General features: G+C 39.3%; 1 protein-coding gene across 3 annotated transcripts in view; it reads left to right on the forward strand.

The window, feature by feature from the left end:
- The window catches only part of NCOA2 (nuclear receptor coactivator 2), a 180,607-nt gene that overhangs the window by 142,498 nt on the left and 16,762 nt on the right, over nt 1-21,347 (forward strand). For 2 of the 3 annotated variants that reach the window (XR_001861071.1, XR_001861072.1), the window contains 7 exons: nt 8,438-8,648; nt 11,764-11,973; nt 13,735-13,950; nt 14,583-14,712; nt 17,676-17,841; nt 19,709-20,773; nt 21,288-21,347. Coding sequence is in view for 1 of the 3 variants with exons in the window: in XM_017731233.1 (XP_017586722.1) it covers nt 8,438-8,648; nt 11,764-11,973; nt 13,735-13,950; nt 14,583-14,712; nt 17,676-17,841; nt 19,709-19,987; nt 20,696-20,773; nt 21,288-21,347 (1,350 nt within the window). In the remaining 2 variants the exon portion in view is untranslated. The remainder of the gene's footprint in view (nt 1-8,437; nt 8,649-11,763; nt 11,974-13,734; nt 13,951-14,582; nt 14,713-17,675; nt 17,842-19,708; nt 20,774-21,287) is intronic. The other variant, XM_017731233.1, reaches the window with a different exon arrangement.

Raw genomic sequence — 21,347 nt, forward strand, 5'->3', positions numbered from 1 at the left:
ATTCCTGCCATCTGACTTCCTCTAAGAGTGGTATCTTGGCAGTTCAGGACAGTGTTACCTGTATTTTGAAATCCAGTCTTCGCTCAGTTTTCCAGTTGGTGTTACTAAGTTGTGATCATCACACTGTGTGAAAGCACAGACTCTGCCTGGGAAGAGATGGATAATGCAGGGTACCTTTCCCAGATGGTAGCCAGGCGAAGACAAAATACTCGTGACTCTTGGTTAGTGCTGCCTAATTGACAGCTTTTCCCACAGGCTGATGTTGAACTGCTGTTATGCTTGCTAAATGAGCCCTTGACGTAGCCCAGCATAGCAGCTACCCTCCTTCCGTGGAAAACAGGTTCATGCCCAAGAACAGAAGTTGTTTGAAAGGACTGATAACAACTTTGCATTACTGGTCTTTGTGCTATGCTTGACCTGCAAATTAAAATCAAAGCAAATATACTTCTGTGCCAGTTTGGAGGATTTATTGGGGTTTTTTTGTCATCTTAAAAATTCTTTATATTCTGCTGCAAGTTTCTGCGGATGATTAATGGTTCAGTGCAGGGATCATGTCTCCTTGTGCAAGGTTATCTACATTGAATTTTACATGCAGGATTTCTTTGCTTTCTGTGCAAGATTGCTTGTTGCTCTGCTGCCCAACACACTAATAAATTGTGTATTGTTGGGGCTTATGCTAAAAAGTGTTATGTCACTGGCTTTCATGCAGAATTCACTTTCCAAAAGCACCGGGTCCACATTACCCAGAGTGCTCCAGTTTTCAGAGCTTTGCAAGAAAAAAGGACACAGCAAAAGCAATCTGATACTTCAGTATTACTGTTTATATTATTTATAAAATGGGTTATTACAGTATCAATTTTAGTATTTTCTGGGAAGGTTATAACTAGCTGGAGTTAATCATCCTTGGATTTGTCTTACACCATCAGATCTCCCAGCTGGTCATTAACCCCTAGGCAGCCCTGTGTGTATGAAGCCTTAGTTTGTAAATCATGATCAGACCATATACCATGCAAACGTTCACGTCTCACAGCCATATCCTTAATTTTAAAAATTTTGTATATTTTTTAATGTGCAGACTAGGCTTTAGCTTGTTTATTTTTTTTTATCCATTCTATTTTTTTATTGTGTGTGTATAAAGACATTCTTTTTTATATTTTCTGTATTGTATTGTGAGGCTGAGCAGGGATAGACAACATTTTCTTAGCCCTAAGTCACAACATTGGATTTTTTTTTTTTATTTGCCCTTTTGGCAATTTATAACTAGTAGACAGTTCTTTCAACAGTGGTTATAACCACAAAACATAGAGGCCAAACATGCCATTCCAGAGTAGATGCAGCACTGTTAAAATCTCAGTTATCCAGGCAACTCCTAAGGTTACTTTGCTGCTTTTGTTTCAACAGAATTTGACAACTATTGCCATTATGTAAGAGCAATTGTGGTTTTTCAATCCTTCCCATGCTTTAGGAGAAACATAGCCAGATTGTACTAATTTCTCCTCACTGAAATTTGCACTGATTTATCCTCAAGCTTGGATGTTGGTTTAGTTTTCAAAAGAAGCCTCTATTTTGTAGTGTCTGTAAAGGTAGGATTTAGATTCTGTGTGAGAGCTTATGGTTCATTAGGCTAGAAAAACACAGATATCAAGAAATTCACAGCTAAACTGGCAAGAATGGACTACTTGTAAAATGTCTGATAGATTTCAATTCCTAGTTCAGATCCTACACATTGAAGTCAGTACTAGATGGAAAGCAGAGATCTTAAATCCTCCAGTATTAGGTACTAGACAAGAATGTAAAATTTGATAATAACCAAAAAATTTATGCCCTTCATCCGTAGATCAAAATCAGGGCCTTCAGATGGTTTATTCCCAAGAATTAAATTTCTAAAAGAATTAAAATTTCCTCTTTCATGATCTCTATGGAGTACACAAGAAACAGCTTAGCTTATGAACCAATTCTCAGAGAGCAGGTTTTGTCCTCTCTAGAAGTTTGTTGTCTAATCCAAGGTAGCTGTACGAACTCCTTTTATTGCTGACGGAAACACAGGAAAATGCTCCAGGATTTTTTTTTATCTTATACTAATGTGTGTCTAAAACAGATGAGGTAAGCCTCTCTTTACTGATATTCCCATTGACAAGTGGTAGCACAGGTGAACAGTTTGAACTAGCTGCTTTACTTTCTCATGACTAAAGATAGGCAAGTTATGTCTCACCCTAAATGTAAACATGAGACTAACTGTAAAACCAACTTTCAAGAAAGAGACTTTAGTGTCTACAAGCATTGCCAACCTCAAGCAGTTGAAAATCAGGTCTCCTGAATTATGAACTTCTTAAAGTGAATAGTCTATTCACTTTTTATTTTTGGGTTTTATGTTTCTGAGGTTGGGGAGGGATTTGAAGGGGTTGAAGTGTGGGCTACGAATGTATTGCCTTTTCTTAACATTTGAAGACAGAGTTTGTCTCCGAGGAGAGAGTGAAATGGAGGTACAGAAAGGTCCAGGAGCTGGGTTTGTTCAGAAAACCACAAAGCAGTGCAGGAGTCATGATAAAGTGGTAAGGGCTTCCTCAGCACCAAGGTATGGAGAAGCCAGTCCTGTCACTGTGGTGGAAGACTGCTGGATAATGACAGAGGGGCTTTTGTTGCTCCTGTTGGTTGTAAATAGAGCTTTAAAACCCACTTAAAATGCAGTGAAACCTGGAGCTGAATAAACAGAAGTCCAGCATGGAATAGGAGAGGAAATGGTGGGGAATATAGAATAATGTAGGCCAGGCCTTTAAACAAATAACCACTTTACCCCAATTATAAAATCACTAAAAATATTTAGCATCAAAACTCTTCAGCTTTGGAAGATGGTCTCCCACAGGAAGTGCTCATTGCCTAAATTTAGATCAAAGCTGGAACTGTTTAGTACAAGACTAGAACAGAGATTCTTGAGCTAAATTCTTCCATCCTCCTGCATCCTTCCCCCTCCTTCTTCCTCCCATATGTAAAAATTAGCCATGTGCTTGTGTTACCTATTTTGCAGGTTTATTTAAAACTTCTCCTCCCTGAGGAATGTTGTATTTTTAAGTAATTAGTCACTGGAGTGTGCAGTTTCTCTGGAAACTGCAGCAGAGCAGCAGTGGGATGGCCTCTACAAGGGAGATCAGTGTGTTGGGAGGCAACAGAGCCATTGCATTTTCTCCTTTTACTTTTGGTGTGACTTTCTGAGCAGGAAATGCTTTGAAGTACACCACTGTACTAAAAATAGCAGTCTTCTAGGTAGTGTGTTTAAACATACTCTTCTGCAGAGAGCAGCAACTGACAGGAAGCCTTTCTCAAATGGCAGAGAATATTTCCAGCATGGCCGTACCTTTTTCCTTTCCCTGGTGGGATGATGGTTATCAAGCTTTATTAGGCTGATTGCTATTCCGTTGTAGCAGCTGTAGGGAAGAGGATAAAAGACAGACTTGCTGGGGGCACTAAGCGGGGTTTTTCCTACAGCACCAACCGTAGTAGGGCTGTTGCTGTCAACCACCACAAGTTCTCATATGGTTCACCACTGTTAGAAAGAGAAGAGATTATCCCTCAGCAGTAAGCTGGCCTTCTCCCATTCTCCCTGACAGTCCACTGCCAGGAGCAGCCCCTGTAGTGATCAGGAGATGGTCAGATGTGGCAAGGATGGGCTGACAGCTTGGAGGGGAAGGAGAGTGAAAGTATGGGGGAACATTAGAGAAACATAATGAACAATGTTAGATATTGCCTTGCTAAAGTAGCTTGTTCTCTGAGAAATCACTTGGGGGAGTGTGGAATAAAATCCTGATCTCCACAAGTGTACGCTCCTCTTTTTTGTTCAGTACACCATAAAGACAGCCTGTTTGACAGGGACTTTGCAATGTAACAGTCTGCACAAGTGCTGTTCCAGAAATCATCTTAAGCATGTACATTTTTGTCCTAAAACTCAGAAACTGCTCTGGTGTTCCTCACGTACTTCATCAACGCTGCTGTGCTCATGCTTTGTGTGGAAACCAGTATCTTCCCTATACTAGCATATTTTCTCTACACATGCCACTCATCTTTAAAAAACCTATTTCTGGTTTAATAGTCCAGAATCCATTAAGTTCATGAGGAACATTGATTTCTTCTTGAAATTCTATCAAAATCTTAGAATGGGGATTCCATTTTCTGAATGTCTTTCAATTAGAGCTCTGTTTTCAAATGTTAGTCATAGAGTAGCTTGATAATTTAATAGGATTTCTAGCCAATTTTATGTTTATTGCAGTTACCAGGGAGAAAAATACCATATTGGTTCCACTTCTAATTTCCTTTTCCCTTCTTTTCATAAACCTTTAATTTACTGCCAGTTTGGAGCAAGGATTTGGTTTTGTTTACCTCTTACAGTCAAATGCTTTGCCCTTACTTCTGAGGTGGAAGATGAGCTAACTTCAAATTTATGTAAGTCAGGTGTAGTTTCAAGTTGTGCCCCCACCAAAAGACATCCTGTTGTAATTCCATAGAATACAGGGTCACAGTGCAAGCCATGGGCAGGAAGGAGATTTCCGGAGACCTGAGTATCTTATCCAGTCCTTTACAATCCGTGGAAGCTAGACTTTGACACAGCAACTTTTGTAAACCAAACTTCATGTTGAGGTGCAGCTGCCTTTCAGTACAGCTGCAAAAATTCTGTAAGCACTTAACTTTAATCTGTATTTCTCTATATGACAGTATAAAATAAGTACTTTTTCAAATGCAAAAATATTAATGAGAATTGTCTTATACTTTCTGGCACTTAGTGTCCAAGTTCTACAGAGATTGTCATAATTGCTTTACTTAGACATAGTGAAAATACCCACACAAGAACTTTCTTGTGATGCTTAGCACTTTATCAGGTGCTTTTTTTTTAATTCATGACAAATAATTTTTTTACAGGGAGATTAGGGTGTGCCTTCTATTTACATAAAATTCAACTTAGACCATTAACAAAATCAATATAGAAGATAACTAATAGAAAAATCCCATGAACCTAACCAAGCAAATACTTTAATGCTAGTTTCTCTACATATGGTGCCATTTGAGGGTTAGTCTGGAAAGACTTATGCTAACGCCATGGGTTGGTGTTAATTCCAAATCTCTTGGAGCTTTTGTAGCAGTTGAGAACCCTTATAAAATATTTTATATTGATTATTAAGCAAAAAAAAAGAAGAAAGTTATGTATTTGTGTTGTTGTAATACATCTGTTGGATTTGCCCTTTCTTTACCGCTTCCTGAGATGAATTAAGACCACCAGTTTTCTGCCACATTTGGATCAATATGTTCTTCATTAGTGTTTTTTTAGGTCTGGTTTTGAGTTTTGTTTTTTGGTTTTTTTTTTTTTTTACATCTACTGTTTGAACAAAGAATTGCAGTAGCCAGAATGCTAAAAGAAAAGATGACACAAAATCCCGCATAAAACCAACCAAAAAAACCCCCCTGCAAAATATAAAACTTCCTTTGCTGTTGTCTCAGATACGTGTAATGAAGGCCATATGTCTTAATTCCCCCAAAGAGTACTGAATCATCGTTCTATAATTTATGATGCTCTATATCAGTCTCTTCTCCTGGCTCTTGCGGTCTTGTACCAGATCTCCCATCGCTCAAACTGCAGCTCCTATAAACATCACTCATGGCTGTCTCTTAGAGCGCCTTTTTGAATCTGCTTATCACCTGTCCGTGTAATGATTTAGGCTTCATATAATCACATTTGATTTCTCCTGGCTCAGCCTTTTCTGCTGATGTGCTGAGTCCACCCAGCTGCTTGTAGTTGCCTGGAAGGCAGTGAGTCATCAGTGGGATTTCTCAAGAACAGGTAATCTTGGACCAGCCGACCTATTTTCCTTCAGCAAGAGGGTAGCGGGGTTGCTGGCATAAGAGAAACAGTGTGTCCCTGTGTTTAGATTTGAGCAAGGCTCTGTGGCCCTTATGGCAAGTTAGAGGTGCATGGTTAAGATGAAACTGCTGTAAGTGGTTAGGAAGGTGTTTGGAAATCCCTCCACACACAGCAGTTATTGAAGGATTCGCTGTCAAAATGGAGATGCTGCAGGACTCGTGCAGCATCTAGAGCTGCTGTTTTAGTTAACCTAAATGACCTGATGTGACAATAGGGCTTGGTAAAGCTGTGTGTGACACTTGAATGTCTGCAAACACACTGGAGGACAGAATTCAAATTCAGTTGCAGTGAAGAGATACAGAGACAAAATGCTAGAACATTCAAGGTGAATAAAGTTATTATCATTAGTCAAGAATAATGTCTCAGATTTTTTTTTTTTTTTTAAGGAGGGGACTGACTAGATAGGACTTTTTCAGAGCTCTTCTAGAGATCATAGTGACTATAAGATGAGTGGGAGTCAGTGCTGTCATGGAATTAAGAGAATGACACACTTTTCTGGAATAGGCCATCAGAGTGTACTATGTGTAGAGTAAATTGTCTGCTTTAGTCAGCAGCTGTAAGGCATTATTTTAAGTCCTGTCTTGGACAGGGCTTCAGCAAAAGTGTGGATCAACTGAAAGCAATCCACAGGAACAACAAGAGTAATAAGACGCCTAGAAAACAGGTTATTTGCTGAAGAAAATTCACAAGTTGAGATTGTTTATTAATTGCAGCTTAAAACACAAATGGGCACATGTTTTCAAATACAGAAAAAGTTAGAGAAAGAAAGGAGAACACAGTGTGTTCTCCAGATTCAAAATATGATTGGAAGGAAGGGTCTAAATCCTAGTGTGAGAGATTTTGCATTGAGACTAAGAAAATAAAACAAAAGTAGTGAGGATGGCAGAGTGCTGGAACCAATTCTCCAGGGAAGCTATGGATTTTCTGTCTCTGGATGTCTTTAACAAACAACTGTATGAACTTCCATAGGGAATGGCATACACTGATTTTGCCTTGAGGCTTTAAATTTCTTCCAGTCCTCTGATTCTCTGCTTTCCTACCATTTTGCCAATAACACCAGCCTCTAGATCACCCACATGCTACCTTTTAATGGAGTAAACTCCCTCCTCTTTTGCACCATATACTACAATTTGTAAGACTAGGAGATGATGTAGAAGGAATAAAAAATAATACCATGTTTATTTGCAGTCAGTCACCCAAAAAAGGCACATAGCAGTGTAACCTCGGGGCATTTTAGCTACCTTTGAATAAAATAACTGGACTTCCCAGGAGCAGCTTAGATGTGGCAGGAGGAGTTCTGTACAGACTAATGGGCAGTGCTTCCCAGCTAGCCTGTGAGAGCCCCAGCAGGTAGTTTAAAGCCATCTCAGGTATTTCTACAGTCTTCTGTGATCTGTGGTGTAAGCTTGCTCTCAGTAAGAAGTTCATGATGTGGGAAAGGACAAAAAAAAACCCAGGAAGAATTGTATTTCAGTTCTGCACGTTTGTGGTGTTATTTCTCAGTTCCCCATCCTTCATGAGTGGCTGCTTACTCTGCTTCTCCTCTCTCATTGCATATTTCCTAATGAAGACACTGATTTTGAGTAGATACTTGTTATAAATACTGTTATGATATAATTACTGTTCAAGGTGGTAGTAACTGAAACTGGACGCCCTGTTCTTAGTTATTACCCAAGTTTTACCCTAATCAAAAGTTTAGGATTGGACATTAGTTGCAATGATTTCCACATTTGAGTCAGAAAATTATTTTAATTCTGAGTTTTTAGACAGAGAAGCTGACAAAAGAGAATGCCAGTGAGAATCAATGTATTTAAGAAAAACAAGCAGGTCAGTAATTATGTTAGTATAAGATGAACTTAATTTTTCTCCCATCTTTGTTTCATTATAATTTTCTACTGAATTTGAATGTAAATTCATATGTAGATTTCTCTTTTCATACTCCAGAGAAGTTATTTTCAATTATTTGGGAAGTTGGGAGCAAAATAAATTCCCAATCCTATGTATATATCTTGCCAGTTAACTTACATAGAGTTATTCAGTGTTCAGGTTTTGAATATAACGAAGAAAAGACATATGGGGAATTATTTTAGCCATAAAGTAACTTTCCGATTGTATGCTTTTAATCAAGTCATAAAGAGACTAGAAACATAACTGTGCTGAAAGAAATATTGGCTATACCTACATAAGCCCCCATCTTCAGCACTCCTGGATTTCCTATTACCCCTGCTGTCAGCACCCGTCACAGAGTGCACAGGGAAGCATCTCCCTGTTGCCCAAGGTATGGAATCATATGTCCTGATGTGGGGCTTTTGAAGGGGTGCCAGTGCCCAAAAGCACGGCAGACTAGCCCTGAGAAGCCTGCACAGTCCCCTTCCAACAGGTTTGTGAGCTTCCTCCACGGCAGGCGTGCTGCCAGACACATCCAAGGCCGGTGCGGGGTGATGGTGGGGGCTGCCTGGCTTGGCACGAGCAGGACGCCAACAGCGGGCGAGCAGCGATGTGTATTGTGGGTTTGTGTGTTCTTTGTTGCAGCCAGGCAGTGAATTGGATAACTTGGAAGAGATTCTGGATGACCTGCAGAACAGCCAGTTACCACAGCTTTTCCCAGATAGCCGCCCAGGCGTGCCAGCGGGCTCGGTCGACAAGCAAGCCATCATCAATGACCTCATGCAGCTCACCAGTGACAGCAGCCCCGGCACGGCAGTGGCCACCCAGAAACCAGCAATGAGGATTTCACAGAGCAGTGAGTGCACCCCGCGTTCCACACGCGCCTACCGAGCTTGGGAGCCCCCCAGAGCAGGGGTCGGCCAGGGAGGAACTGGGCAGCTCCCCGTCCTGGCCTGGGGTTGTGTGGTGACAGAGCGCCATCTGCGGTCGTCCCAGTTCCAAACACACGAGGAGTTGTGTCTTAACTCGCACACCCTGGAAGTCTGTGTCCTCTGAGACGTTTTAAGGGGTACCCTCAAACCAAACATCCCCTTCTGTGGTTATAAGTGATGCTTCTGTAGTGAGGGTTTTGGCATGGAGAGCACGTGCATTTTTTTGTCATGCAGATCGTTCCTTTCTGGCAGCTCTTGCAGTGGAAGGTGCAAGAGAGGCTTTTCTAAGCATGAAGGAGAGTCTTCTTCTAAAACCACAAGATTAATAGAAGGACAGAAGATTAAGAATGCCCAAGTTTAATTTGAGATTGTGGCTTTTTGTTGAGTCACTTCCAGCTGACAGCTTTCCTTAACCTTATTAATCAGCTTACAAATCAGCACTGAAATGTTGGTTTACCATCATAGCATAATGGAAAGCAAGCAAGACAAGAGTCTTTATCAAGTGCTAATGTTGAATAAAATGGCATAAAAAAAACACAGCTTCATTTTTTGTGCCTGTTGGCTAGGATGGCCGCATCTATTTGCTTCCTTAGATGTACTCTAGGTTTTTTTCTTGTAGGGTTTAGTTAATATTTTTAGCCATTCTGATAATATTAAACTAACACTGAGCCACTTTCAAATTCACTCAAATTACTTAGAAATATTTAGATAAATATTAGTATTCTATCAATAAATATTAATGTTTAAATTCATATTAAAGCCACTTCAGATTCCTAAATTATCACTTGTTATCCATGTTGCTCAGAGAAAGATGCTTGTGTTTAATGTACTCACTTTTGTGAGTACAGAGGTACTAACAGCAGCAGCACAAAAGTCAGAAGGAAATCTCTGTGCATGTGAAGTCTTTAGCATATTTTTCCTGAATCAAGGTCTGTTTGTTCCTTCCAGTGTAGCCTTTTAGCTTTCGAGGGTTAGCCTAGCTTTAAATCTGCTTTCAAAGCTACTGGCAGTACAGTAACAGTATGATTGTAAATGAGAGTGGCTTGGTGGTTAGCAGCAGTTCTGTAAAAGCAGCATCCTGTTTCCCATCTAAATTAAAACCCTGAAACTTTTTCCCCCATCTCAGTCTTGTGTCTGTGCCTGATTCCCCTAGGAACTTCTGCCTTGTTTTCCATAGAAGAGCATTCAGAAAACAGGTTCACAGAAATAGTGAAGGGCCTCTCGTATGCTCACAGAAAAGCAATGTAGAATGAATGCCAAATCATATGCAATTCCAAAAGAGATTTGGGGGTTTTTACTGGTTTTTTTCTGAAGAAATAACCATCTTTACTGTTACAGGTTTTACATGAAGATACTTAAAATATTTTTTTCTGTTGAAAAATAAAAACGCTGCTAGATCTGCCAGGTTGCTAGAGTCTGTTACCTGAAGGATAGGGAGCCTCCTTCAGTCCCATCCTGACGAAGAGTAGAATATATGATCTAAGCACCAGTAGAATATATGATCTAAGTGTTGTTATTTTGTGCTGCATTTGCAGAATTCCTTTTTGTAATATTAGTGGGTGCTGGCAAAGCTGCACATACAGTAACTCACTTATCTATGTGATTTTTCAAACTTCTGGAGCAAACTGTTCAACTGTCACTGAAGTTCAATTTTGCTTCAATCCTTAGACTTTGTGATGCCCCTAATCTTGAGAAAGTAATTCTTGCTTCGTATGTAAGTTTTGTTTGCTTAGTTGAACAGTCAGACAAGACAAAATTTTGATCTCATGGTTAGGAATTAGGTGTATGTGATGTGATATCTTTTCTGTACACACATATGAGCAAATTCACCTGGCAGAGAACTTATATTAAAAAAAAAAAATACAATAAGTTCCTTTAACCTGGTTTTATAAAATAAAAATGACCTCTGTTATGAGATACTTCTGTACATTTTAACAAACTTACTAAACCTCAGCTAAGTTTTCAGATTCAAAAGTAGCACTATTTCAGTCTAAAATAAGAAAGTAGTTACTTAACTTCTCAGTAATGTGGTGAACACAAAAATGCAGAAGTCACTTTAAGGATGCTGCTGTATCACAGCTGCTCCTAGGGGAAGCTATCAGAAAGTATTGCAAATAATACTTTCACAAAAATGTTTAATTTACTTGCATTTATTTTATGGGTATGATTGGAACTTGAATCAAAGCTACAAGGTCAGTGTTTGATTCGTGTTTGAGAACCAGTTGAGCACACAGAGGATGCTTTCACGCATTTTGGAACATTGCCCAAAGACCAGCTGAGCCAGATACTTGCCAGTCACAGTCTGAAACTCACTTTTCTGAGGCAGTCTGCAGTTTTATTTGCAGGGGCTGATTTTAAAAAGCACAACCCAGAAGAAAGTAGTTACATAAAGGTGGCAGTAACCATCAAGGATGGTTCTATTTTACCAGAATATTATGGTTGCACGGCTCTGTTTCTGGACTGGTTTTTTGTTGTTGCTGAATCATGGAAGTATTTATTTTTATTAATGACAAAAAATGTAAAAAAACCCCAAAATATTAAGCGGGTCATGTTGAAATGGGGCTGTGGGATCCAATATAGAGTCAGTCTGTCCTTATTTTGAAAACTTCTTCAGGGGCACAGATTATGCTGGAAAACTCTCAAAATTGAGATAATTCTAACAATCTGCAGGATGACATCTGCATGCACCTAGTCCTACTAGGTGTAAGATTCATTGGCAGTAGTGTGTACATCACATAGTGGTGTATTTTGCTTTAGTGGCTCTTCTGTCAGTTAAATTGCGTCATTTAAAGTTTTTTTAAGTATGCATCGTACCTGGTTTGTGTTTAGTGTCAGAATGTTCCATTTTGAAATTTACATTTAAATGTCAAGAAGGGATGTTTCTCAGACAGATATGGAGTGGGTAAATTATGCAACATTAAACAGCTGAGCCCAAGATCTTCAATTGTGTCTGGGTTCTTTTTTTCTTTTTTTTTTTTTTTACCTAGTGAAGTTTCCATTCTTGTAACTTTGTTTTTTTTCTTTGCTCCTCCTGTCTAGCTTTTAATAACCCACGAGCAGGGCAACTTGGCAGGTTATTACCAAACCAGAATTTACCACTTGACATAGCACTGCAGAACCCAACAGGTGCAGGAACTTTCCCACCCATAAGAACGAGTAGCCCCTACTCAGTGATACCTCAGCCGGGACTGATGGGCAGGAATGAAGGGATGATAGGAAGTCAAGGAACTTTAGGCAACAGTAGCACAGGTAAGATGATTTTCCTTTTTATTAAAAATATACTTGTGTAACAGGCTATAGCATGTGCAGCTTAACACTGGGGTTAATACCAGTGCAGATTATTGCTTTCTATAAAGTCTGGAAGAAATCATGTTTTGTGGGAAGTTATGTATTGGCATATTTATTTTGAATTTCTGTGTATTTTTAGTCCTGCCTTGTGTGCACTGCTTTTTACCTACCTGTGGAGATGTGTCTTTCAAAACAAAATCATGGGCAGTACTGATGCCCTTATGATGTTGGCTCAATTATCCTTTATTTATTACCCTTAGTTCCTTTTTGGGAACCATCAGATGTTGCAATTAACAACATGTTAACCTAATAATGAACAAACATATAGCGTGTTTGACAAGAAAAGTCTGATGGACGTATTTCAACTAGTGCATAGCCTGAGATTGTGCAAGTATGTGACAACCACTGTAAGAGCTCTGAGTCAGGCATAAAACCACGCATTTTAAGTCCTCTCAGCTGGCTATTTGGTGTCAAGTTTTTAGCTTTAGTTTGCATCACTGTTAAAAAAGACATGCAGCCAGACACTGAAATACTTTATTTAAGTAGTTTAGAGGTCAACTTGTGTTCTTTCAAGTGTCCTATTACTTTCATGTTCTGTATACGTATTAGAGGATTTTATTAATCTTAAGTGTACAAGTTAGAGAGTATTATTGTGTCCCTGCCTTGTTCTAGCAGAGCACATCTGTCAGCTGATAGAATATGTACATAAATGGACCAAACCTGAGGATGTAACACTAAAGCAAATTTTGTACAGCAGCTGAAACAAAGACCCTTTTCAGAGGGTTTTTCTCTGGTTATATGTTACCAAATAATTGAACTGATAAGTAATAATTGTTTGTGTGGCTTTTAGTATTCATTTAGGGATGTTGCAAAATGCAACTGAAAAGACTAATCTGAACCAGTAGTCCTACCTGAAAGCAGTGTTTTACCTACTCTCTTGACTGAGTAAAATTGAAATGTATAAATACTATGAATGCCATCTTTGGGGGTTGGAGTTTTTTGTGTTGGGTTTTGGTTGAGGTTTTCTGGCTACTGTCAGAGTGTAGTATTCTATATATTCCAAGTGTAAATAAAGTGTATCAGTTGTTTACAGTAGATGTGGGAGGACTTCCCCTAAAATAACGGTAATGAACTTCAGCATCTATCGGAAAGTTCCTGTGAGTAATTTCCCTGCACTGTACATTGGTCTGAGATTATCTGGGTGAGCCTTGAAGCTAAGATGGCTCTAGGTTCCAAATGAAAGAAGTCACCAAAAGACATTTGCAGAACATAAATTGATACTCAGTCCTTCTAATTTGTAAGCGTGTTTAATGTTAACATGTTGTTACTCAAGTCCCCATTCTCACTTAGCATTGGAAAGTAAAGCACTGACCCACACATCAGCAAACGTGATTCATTTCCTGAGGAAGGAAGTTAAGGCTATCCACACACCCTCAGCACCTGTTGCAGACTACATGTGGGAACACTTACTCTGAGCAACATTTCGGAAATGATAAAAGGATCTTCCTCCTGTAAGATGTATCACAGTCTCCAGTCCCTTGACTAAGCAGCATAAGGCATCGCTCTGTAGCTTTGCACATCTGGATGGGAAGTTGTGGTACAGTGTGCTTTGAGTGAAACTACTGCATTTTCATTGCTGAAAATGCAGCTCCTCAGGCAGCAGTAGTGCTAAGGCTGTTCTGATCATGTGCTGGTACCTAAGTGTGTTTGGCTTTTGTGCAGGAATGATGGGTGGCAATGCCCCTCGGCCTGCCATGGCGTCCGGGGACTGGGGCAGCCAGGCTCCCGCTGTGAGGGTGACCTGTGCGCCCACGGCTGGTGCCATGAACAGGCCAGTGCAGGCAGGCATGATCCGCAACCCCACGGCCAGCATCCCCTTGAGACCCAGCAACCAGCCTGGCCCAAGGCAGATGCTTCCATCTCAGGTCATGAATATGGGTAAGTCACATCTGGAGCTGTTCCTTTCGGCACACGCTGGATTGTTAAAGATGAAGCAGGAGGAAAAAAAAAAGAAAAAAAATCCTACTTCAATTATAGATTTGATGAGAACCATATTTCACCGTGAAATTTTCCTGCAGATGTGGGAAAGAAGGTGTCTAAAATAGTACATTTTAACACATGTATTAAGATGGACAGTTCCTGTTACCCTCTAGCTCCATGGTTGTGTGGCCAAAGAGGATATGAAGTTGCCTTGGTTCACTAAAGACTGTGGAGTTTTTTTAGTGGACATGCTGTGGACAGGATAATTGTTCCTGGTCACTTTTAAAGCAAGTACATTATAATACTGACTCTATGTACTGTCTTTTTCTGATGCTTGTCTTTTTAATTTTTGCATCTATGATGTTGTATCTGCTATTTTGTAATTTTGAACCACTTTCAGAGTACTCATGTTTTCTCAAATTTTAAAAGCAAATTTTAACAAAAGAGTAATGATGCTTTTAAGTGTAATGTTGCTGAGGTCTTAATGCTTTTGTTTGCTTTCACCATAACATAGATAACTCAATTGAAAGAATTAACTTGACAGTAGCTTCTCTTCAGGAAAGTTATATGGTTATTTTTTTCTTGATTAGGGCCATCTGAATTGGAGATGAACATAGGAGGACCTCAGTATAGCCAACAACAGGCACCTCCAAATCAGACTGCACCATGGCCAGACAGCATCTTGCCTATAGAGCAGGCAACTTTTGGTAGTCAGAACAGGTGAGTCTTGGTGTCACATCAGAACACAGAGAGATTTTGCAGGCCTATATTTTACACACCTTGTGGGAACAAAGTTCTACATAAAACATTCACCAAATGTACATCAATTTAATTTTTGTTTTATTTTGTGCTCTGAAATGTATGTGTGTTCCAATAATATTTATAAATGCTGTCTTTGCCATGTAATGTGTTGAATGAATTGAAAGTTCTGTATCACAGTGAATGCTGCCAGCACTTCGGGTATAGTTGCACCATTTTTCACCTCTGGAGCATTAACGTGGGCATGATTCTGTCTGATTTCACTGTTCTTATTGTTAACAACTACACTCAACACTAAATGTGGAAAAGTGCCAGTAGTACTAGCCATGACTATGTAGTCATAATATCTGTCCCCTCCTGCAGTGGGGTAGCATTTTAAGTGATGTAGGACATGGTTAATTATGTTTTGTTTGGGGTTTTTTAATTCACCTAAATTCTGTAAAAGATGAGGAAGGAAAGATGAAGTGAAAGGAAGGCTGCCTCTTCCCTGAAGCTAGCTCCTCCTCAGGTAATCAGAACTGCAGTTTGGTCACAACTCATTAACTCACATGTAATGTATTTATAACTTCATTCATCATTAAGACTTTTAAATGATGGCAATGTAATAAGAAGTTTACACTTCTTAAAAAAGAGCCATGTCTTCTCCAAAAGGTTTGCAGCTTACTTTAGAGAAACTGTGTATATATGGAATGTCTAAGGATGCAAAATGGACAAGCAAGTGCAAAATGTTGAAATATTTCTAATTATGAAAGTAGTAAATCAGGGGATCACTGAAAAGAAAATGAAGTAGATACATTTGGGAAAAAAGTATGTTTAAAATATGTTAATCTTCTGACTACATTCTCTTAGTTTTCATTAGGATGTCCAAAAATAGTATCCATAAATACATGTGACATTTTCTTTGTTATATTCCATGCTTTTCAAGATGTTTCCTGGTGTTTCCCTCAGTTAGCTTATCCATATGCAAAATGCACTGTATGTATAACTGAATTATTCATTTTAAAAATTACACCTTATAAAAAAATACAGTGTCATTCTGGTCAGCAAGCCAGGCAGTTGATTCTTCCTTTTTTTTTACCTTTGCATTTCTCATAATTTCCTTATAGCTGAAGATTGTGGAAAAAATTCCCATTGCATCTGAAAGTAACAATATTTTGATCATTTACACCCCAACCAGAAACAATTGAATGGTTAATGCTGCCATTTCTTGCTTTATTAATCTCCAAGATTGGTGTTTTTATAATCTGATTGTTGCCATGTATTAAATGAGTAAAAATAATTCTTAAATTAAAAATTAAAATTGTCCCTGGGGTATATAAAAGAAATGGAGAAATTGTAAGTAATTGTTGTTGTTGTTGCTTAATACATAGAATTTGACAAACATTTTGGGGTTTTTATCATGTGTGTTCACGCTCATTTGCAATTTCAGGGAGGGTTTTTTTGCTAGCCTCATCAATTGTTTTTCCTTATAATAGATCCCTTCTTATAAGTTATCTTTAGAGTTTGTAAGCCATTTGAATCAAAGGGGGGTTTTTTTGTCTTCCCTTTTGATGATTCATAATTCCACCTATGAGAGTTAAAGAAATCTCTCTATGAGTTTGATTAATACTTTGCAATGTTTTAAAGGTATGTCATATATCCTTTTTTTTTGTTTACTATCTGGGATCCAGTTAAAAAGAATACATTTTTATTAGTTTTCCTGCCTGCCATCCTTTGAGTTTTTTCAGTGTATAGCCTGATGATGCAGCTCTCCTGCTTAGCTTTGACACAGAGATTAGACTTCCATGGCAACCATATATCTCATTATGGAAACTAAATACACAAACATGTTTCTTTGTTTTTTCTAAACAGACATGTAAAAAGGGTTCCCATATAGTGTTTTTCCTCCCTCCATGGGTGACAGCTTTTATTGTCTCTGAGTAATTATCTGGGATGAGAGTCTTCCATGATGTGTGTACTGTAGCTGCTCTGCCTGCAGAATGCTTTGCTCTTTATATTTTCTGTTGCAGTTTTGTGGTAGCGTGAGTGAAGCAGGGCAGGTGTGTGAACTGCAAAACAAAAACGTGTCATTTGGCTGCAGATAAGGTGTTATTTCAGATTTAGTTTGTTTCTCAGGAAGTTTTGTCCTTTGGGTTTATAATAAATCTTTATTCTGCCTTTGTAACTGCGAGTGTGCTTCGCATACAAATTCAGGGGTGAGGTAAGCAGGATTTATAGAGCCATCACATGCAGCCTGACAGTAGCCAAATTCTTGCTGATGTCCTTCCAAGGCACATAACCAAGTGTATAAACTGGTACCCAAATGTGCATTTGGGGTGAACCGATGCAGTGTTTTGCTGCAAACAAAAAGGGGAATGTCCTTTTCTCCCTGGTCCCTCATGCTTCTGCCCAGCTCTTCCAGATGTTCAGTTTGTGCAAGCTCAGTCAATCCATGGACCCCCTCTGTGACTTCTTCAGCTTGTTTAGCCTGATAGAAAACCAACTAAGGGGAGAGTCTGTGGAAATAAATACTTGTGAAATGAATACTACTTGTGGTAGTATACTTAATCTGACATCAGAAATTCCAAGTTAGTTTTTAAAAAGCAATTATTTAGCCTTCTGTCTTCAGTGACGATATTCTATACTGACTTCTCTGTTCCTCTGTGTACCCTGTAATATGCAATCAGCGCTCAGGCTACCTTCTGGTGGGCTTTCTTGCTTGTCAGATATACCATGCTTGTAGGGTCTTGGCAGGCATTAATCACACTATTTAGTTACTTCTTTGGGTAGCATAACTTTCATCCAGAGTAACTTTCTAAGCAGAATTGGCCGCGATTAAAATAATTTCTGTCTCCACTTGTTAGTTCAATTTGAGTACTAATCCTCTGATACTATTTCACATTTTCTGGCAGCTGTTTACCAATGCTGTGTTCATGTTTTCACAGGCAACCGTTTGGCAGCTCACCAGATGATCTCTTGTGTAATCATCCTTCATCAGAGTCACCAAGTGATGAGGGTGCTCTCCTGGATCAGCTTTACATGGCATTAAGGAATTTTGATGGTTTAGAAGAAATTGACAGGGCTCTAGGAATACCAGAACTAGTGAGCCAGGTATACTGGACATGGTATTTTGCATGTATTAGATATTACTTTTATAAGATATGTTGTCAAGGTGGGGTTGAAAAAGGGGATTATAAAACACCTCTTGCAAGCTAGGATGGTGGAAGTCCGTTTAATGGCTCAGCGTCACCTGAAAACCTTCCCTCAGCCCCTGCTTTAGTCTTCCTTCCTCTCCCCTGCCAGCCTCATCTAGATCTCCTTCTTCTGACCTGCTGTATGCAACTAAACTGACCAAAACAAAACAATGGTGGTCAGAGGAACAAGTGTAGGGGGAGAAAGGTAAGATCATGGCCAGCAACAGTGTATAGGAAAGAGGAAAATAAGAACATGAAGACCTAGGAGCAGAGGAGCAGGATCAAGAGTTTAGTGTGATGGGGGTAATAAGCTTTTGTATTAGCAAACCTGAGATGTGTAAATTCACCCATGGTTTTTTCCTTAGTTGATTAATGTGTGTTAAGGGATGAGTTTTATCTGAGGCAGCTGATGTCATTCCAAGCACATAAACTGTAATTTTTTTTTTTCTAAATTATGAGCATGCTTCCTAAACTTTGTTCTATGCTTTTTCATCCCCACAGTAATTTTTGTTGACTTCCATGTGATTCTTGCCCATTTCAGTCTTATGTGGTACAAATAAAATGTGGTAAAAATAGAAGTATTTTGCATGAAAGTTAGTTCCTGACGTTTCTGGCATCAGAATTTTTTTTCCAAAATCAGTGTATGTCTGTATAATGACTTAATATTCTCAGAGGAGCCTGCAGTACCCAGTTCATTCCCCAGCACTCATCAGCACCCTGAGCTGATGAACTTCTGAACTAGCTCTGCATTTTAGATATGAAATAGGACCAATGAAATTCTGCTTTGAACATGAGAAAGCTATCTCCAAGCCTATTTGGTACAACACAGAATTCAGTGAGGTGTAGAGCTGGAGATACAATTTATTGCTGAACTTCAATTTTGCAGTATGGAACTGTCATGCAGTATTATACAGGTTTTGGAATGCCACCACCAAAAATTATGAATAATGGTTTATTTCAAACTAAGCAGTAAATATGTTTCTATTTAATTAATAATTCAGTGGAAACAGTTAAAGGATCTTGCAGATAAGAGAACTGCTTCATTTTAAAACATGTTTTTTAAAATAGCCTTTGAACATTTTACAGCAGCTTAAAGACTTTCATGAGGGCACTGAAATTTAGATTAACTTCATTTTCAAGGTCAGTGTGGAATAAGCTATAAAATTATTCTGGCTAGAGCAAATATTACGGGAGTATCTAGAATGGAATTTAGAATTGTGTTAGCTTATTTATGCTAATGGATAATCAGTTAGTGCAAAAGTGCCCTGAAAGAATTAGGCACTCTGTTCACATTAGCTTCTGTAATAGTTTCAGGCATCTTTATTTGAAGTCATTCTTTTGTTTAAAGATACTGATAAAAATCTACTTATTCATTTGTAATACCTTTGAATTTATCTCAGATTCAAGGGCAAAAATACGCTGGCATCACTTCATTTACAGATTTTGATCTAGCATTTGTTGTTTCAGGTTTTTATTAATTAGAAGAGTAATACAATGTCTGTGTAAAGAACACAAGCAAGATTGTGGGGTTTTGTTTAAAAAAAAAACAACAAAAGAAAAGGGAGAGGAGGAATTTGTCTCCATGAATGTATTTTGATACTTAAATACACAATTCTGCTTATTTTTAAGTTTTATATTGAGGTAAAGAAAGCTTATGTAATTTTCTGTTTCAAAACATTCACATCCTAGAAGGTTGTTTTCGCAGGCTGTCCCTATTAGTCCCGTATAATCCTCTGGAAAGCCGTGTCCCGCCAACTGTTCCTATTGTTGGTGTATTTCCGCAGAGCCAAGCTGTCGACCCCGAGACCTTCCCCAGCCAGGAGTCCAGCATGCTGATGGAGCAGAAGGCTCCGGTGTTCTCGCAGCAGTACGCGGCGCAGGCGCAGATGGCGCAGGGCAGCTACGCGCCCATGCAGGACCCCGGCTTCCACGGCATGGGGCAGCGCCCGGGGTACACCGCCCTGCGCATGCAGCCGCGGCCCCGCCGGCGGCCCCCCCGGATGGCGCAGGTACAGCCCCCTCCGTGCCCGGCTCCGTGCTGGCACAGGCGCCTCTCCTGGGTGGCACCTGCGGTCAGCTTGCGCCAAATACACCGGGTCTTGTTTCAGTGCACTCCTAAGCTAAAAACAGGAGCCACAATAACTTGACAAGATAGTGCCTTGCACATTCTCTTTTTTGATCTTCCGTTTTGGCATCTCTACATTATTCTTTGTGCTTTTTGCTGTATCTTTTTCTATTTGTTGTGTCTTGACTTTTCCACCAATCTAACTGCTTTTATTGCTGCCTGTTACCTACATCCTTTTTTTTCCCCTTGGCCTTGGTCTACTTTTGAGAATTGTTTTAAGTTGTTTCATTTTTAAATATATGGGTTCATAGTACTATCAGTGAGATATCAATGCTTTTTCTGTTTAAGGAGGAAAGATAATTTCTGCCTTAAAACATCAGGGTGAGGTCTACTTTGGAGTAAACCTCAACAGTCCAGTCCTAAACTGAAAAAGAACAGGAGCTATGAAGGGAGCATGTTTGTTGTAAACAGCGTAGTACCTGTGTTGTTATTTGCATGGTGTATTATCCCTTTAAGAAACAGCATTCTGTGAATGGTAGTAGGATTTGAGGAGGAAAATTAGTCACTGCTTGAATATGTAGAACTAGGTCTACAGTCCAGCTGACCAGGGAAGTAGATCTATATAACTCTGTATGTAACACTTCTTTTTCTCTTTCCCAAAACTTTTGGGTTTTGGTGTTGGGGTGGTTTGTTTTTTTCTCTTTAGAATCGGCAGCCACTGATAAATCAGATCAGCAGCGTCTCCAATATGAATCTGTCTTTGAGAACTGGAGTGCCAACACAGGTGAGAGAAATAATACCTTTAAAACAAAAAAAGTCACTTTCTTTTTTGCTTGCTTCCCTCAATATAATGCAGTAGTAATGCTATGTGGCAAGCACAGTTTCGATACAAATAACGCAATCTGCATGATAGGGAGTATTTTGCTATTTTATATCTGAGAGTCATTCCCATTTTTACATGAGATGGATGGTTGTTTAATAAAGATTTTATATAACTGCATTTTTAACTATGCTTCTAATTTCCTAAAGATGTGTGTTTTTAATGAGCTGCTCTATTTGCAGTTACAAATCACTGCAACCTTAAACACTGGTATTATTTCAGTTAGTGACTCTCGCGCTGTTGCAAGTCTTTCCCAGCAGAATTATTAGCAAGATTATTTTCTCCTTCTTTATATTTCTGTTAGTTGTGTGATGAGGGGGAAAAAAGCTGGAATCTCCCAGATTGCTCTAGTGGAGATGCCTCCAAGGCTGGGTTGCCTTGAAGGGTTATTGATGGGTGGCGGTGGTTTTTCCCACAGGGCCCCATCAACGCGCAGATGCTGGCGCAGAGGCAGCGGGAGATCCTGAGCCAGCACCTG

Source organism: Corvus brachyrhynchos, unplaced genomic scaffold, assembly GCF_000691975.1.
Source record: "Corvus brachyrhynchos isolate BGI_N302 unplaced genomic scaffold, ASM69197v1 scaffold633, whole genome shotgun sequence".
Classification (NCBI taxonomy): Eukaryota; Metazoa; Chordata; class Aves; order Passeriformes; family Corvidae; genus Corvus; species Corvus brachyrhynchos.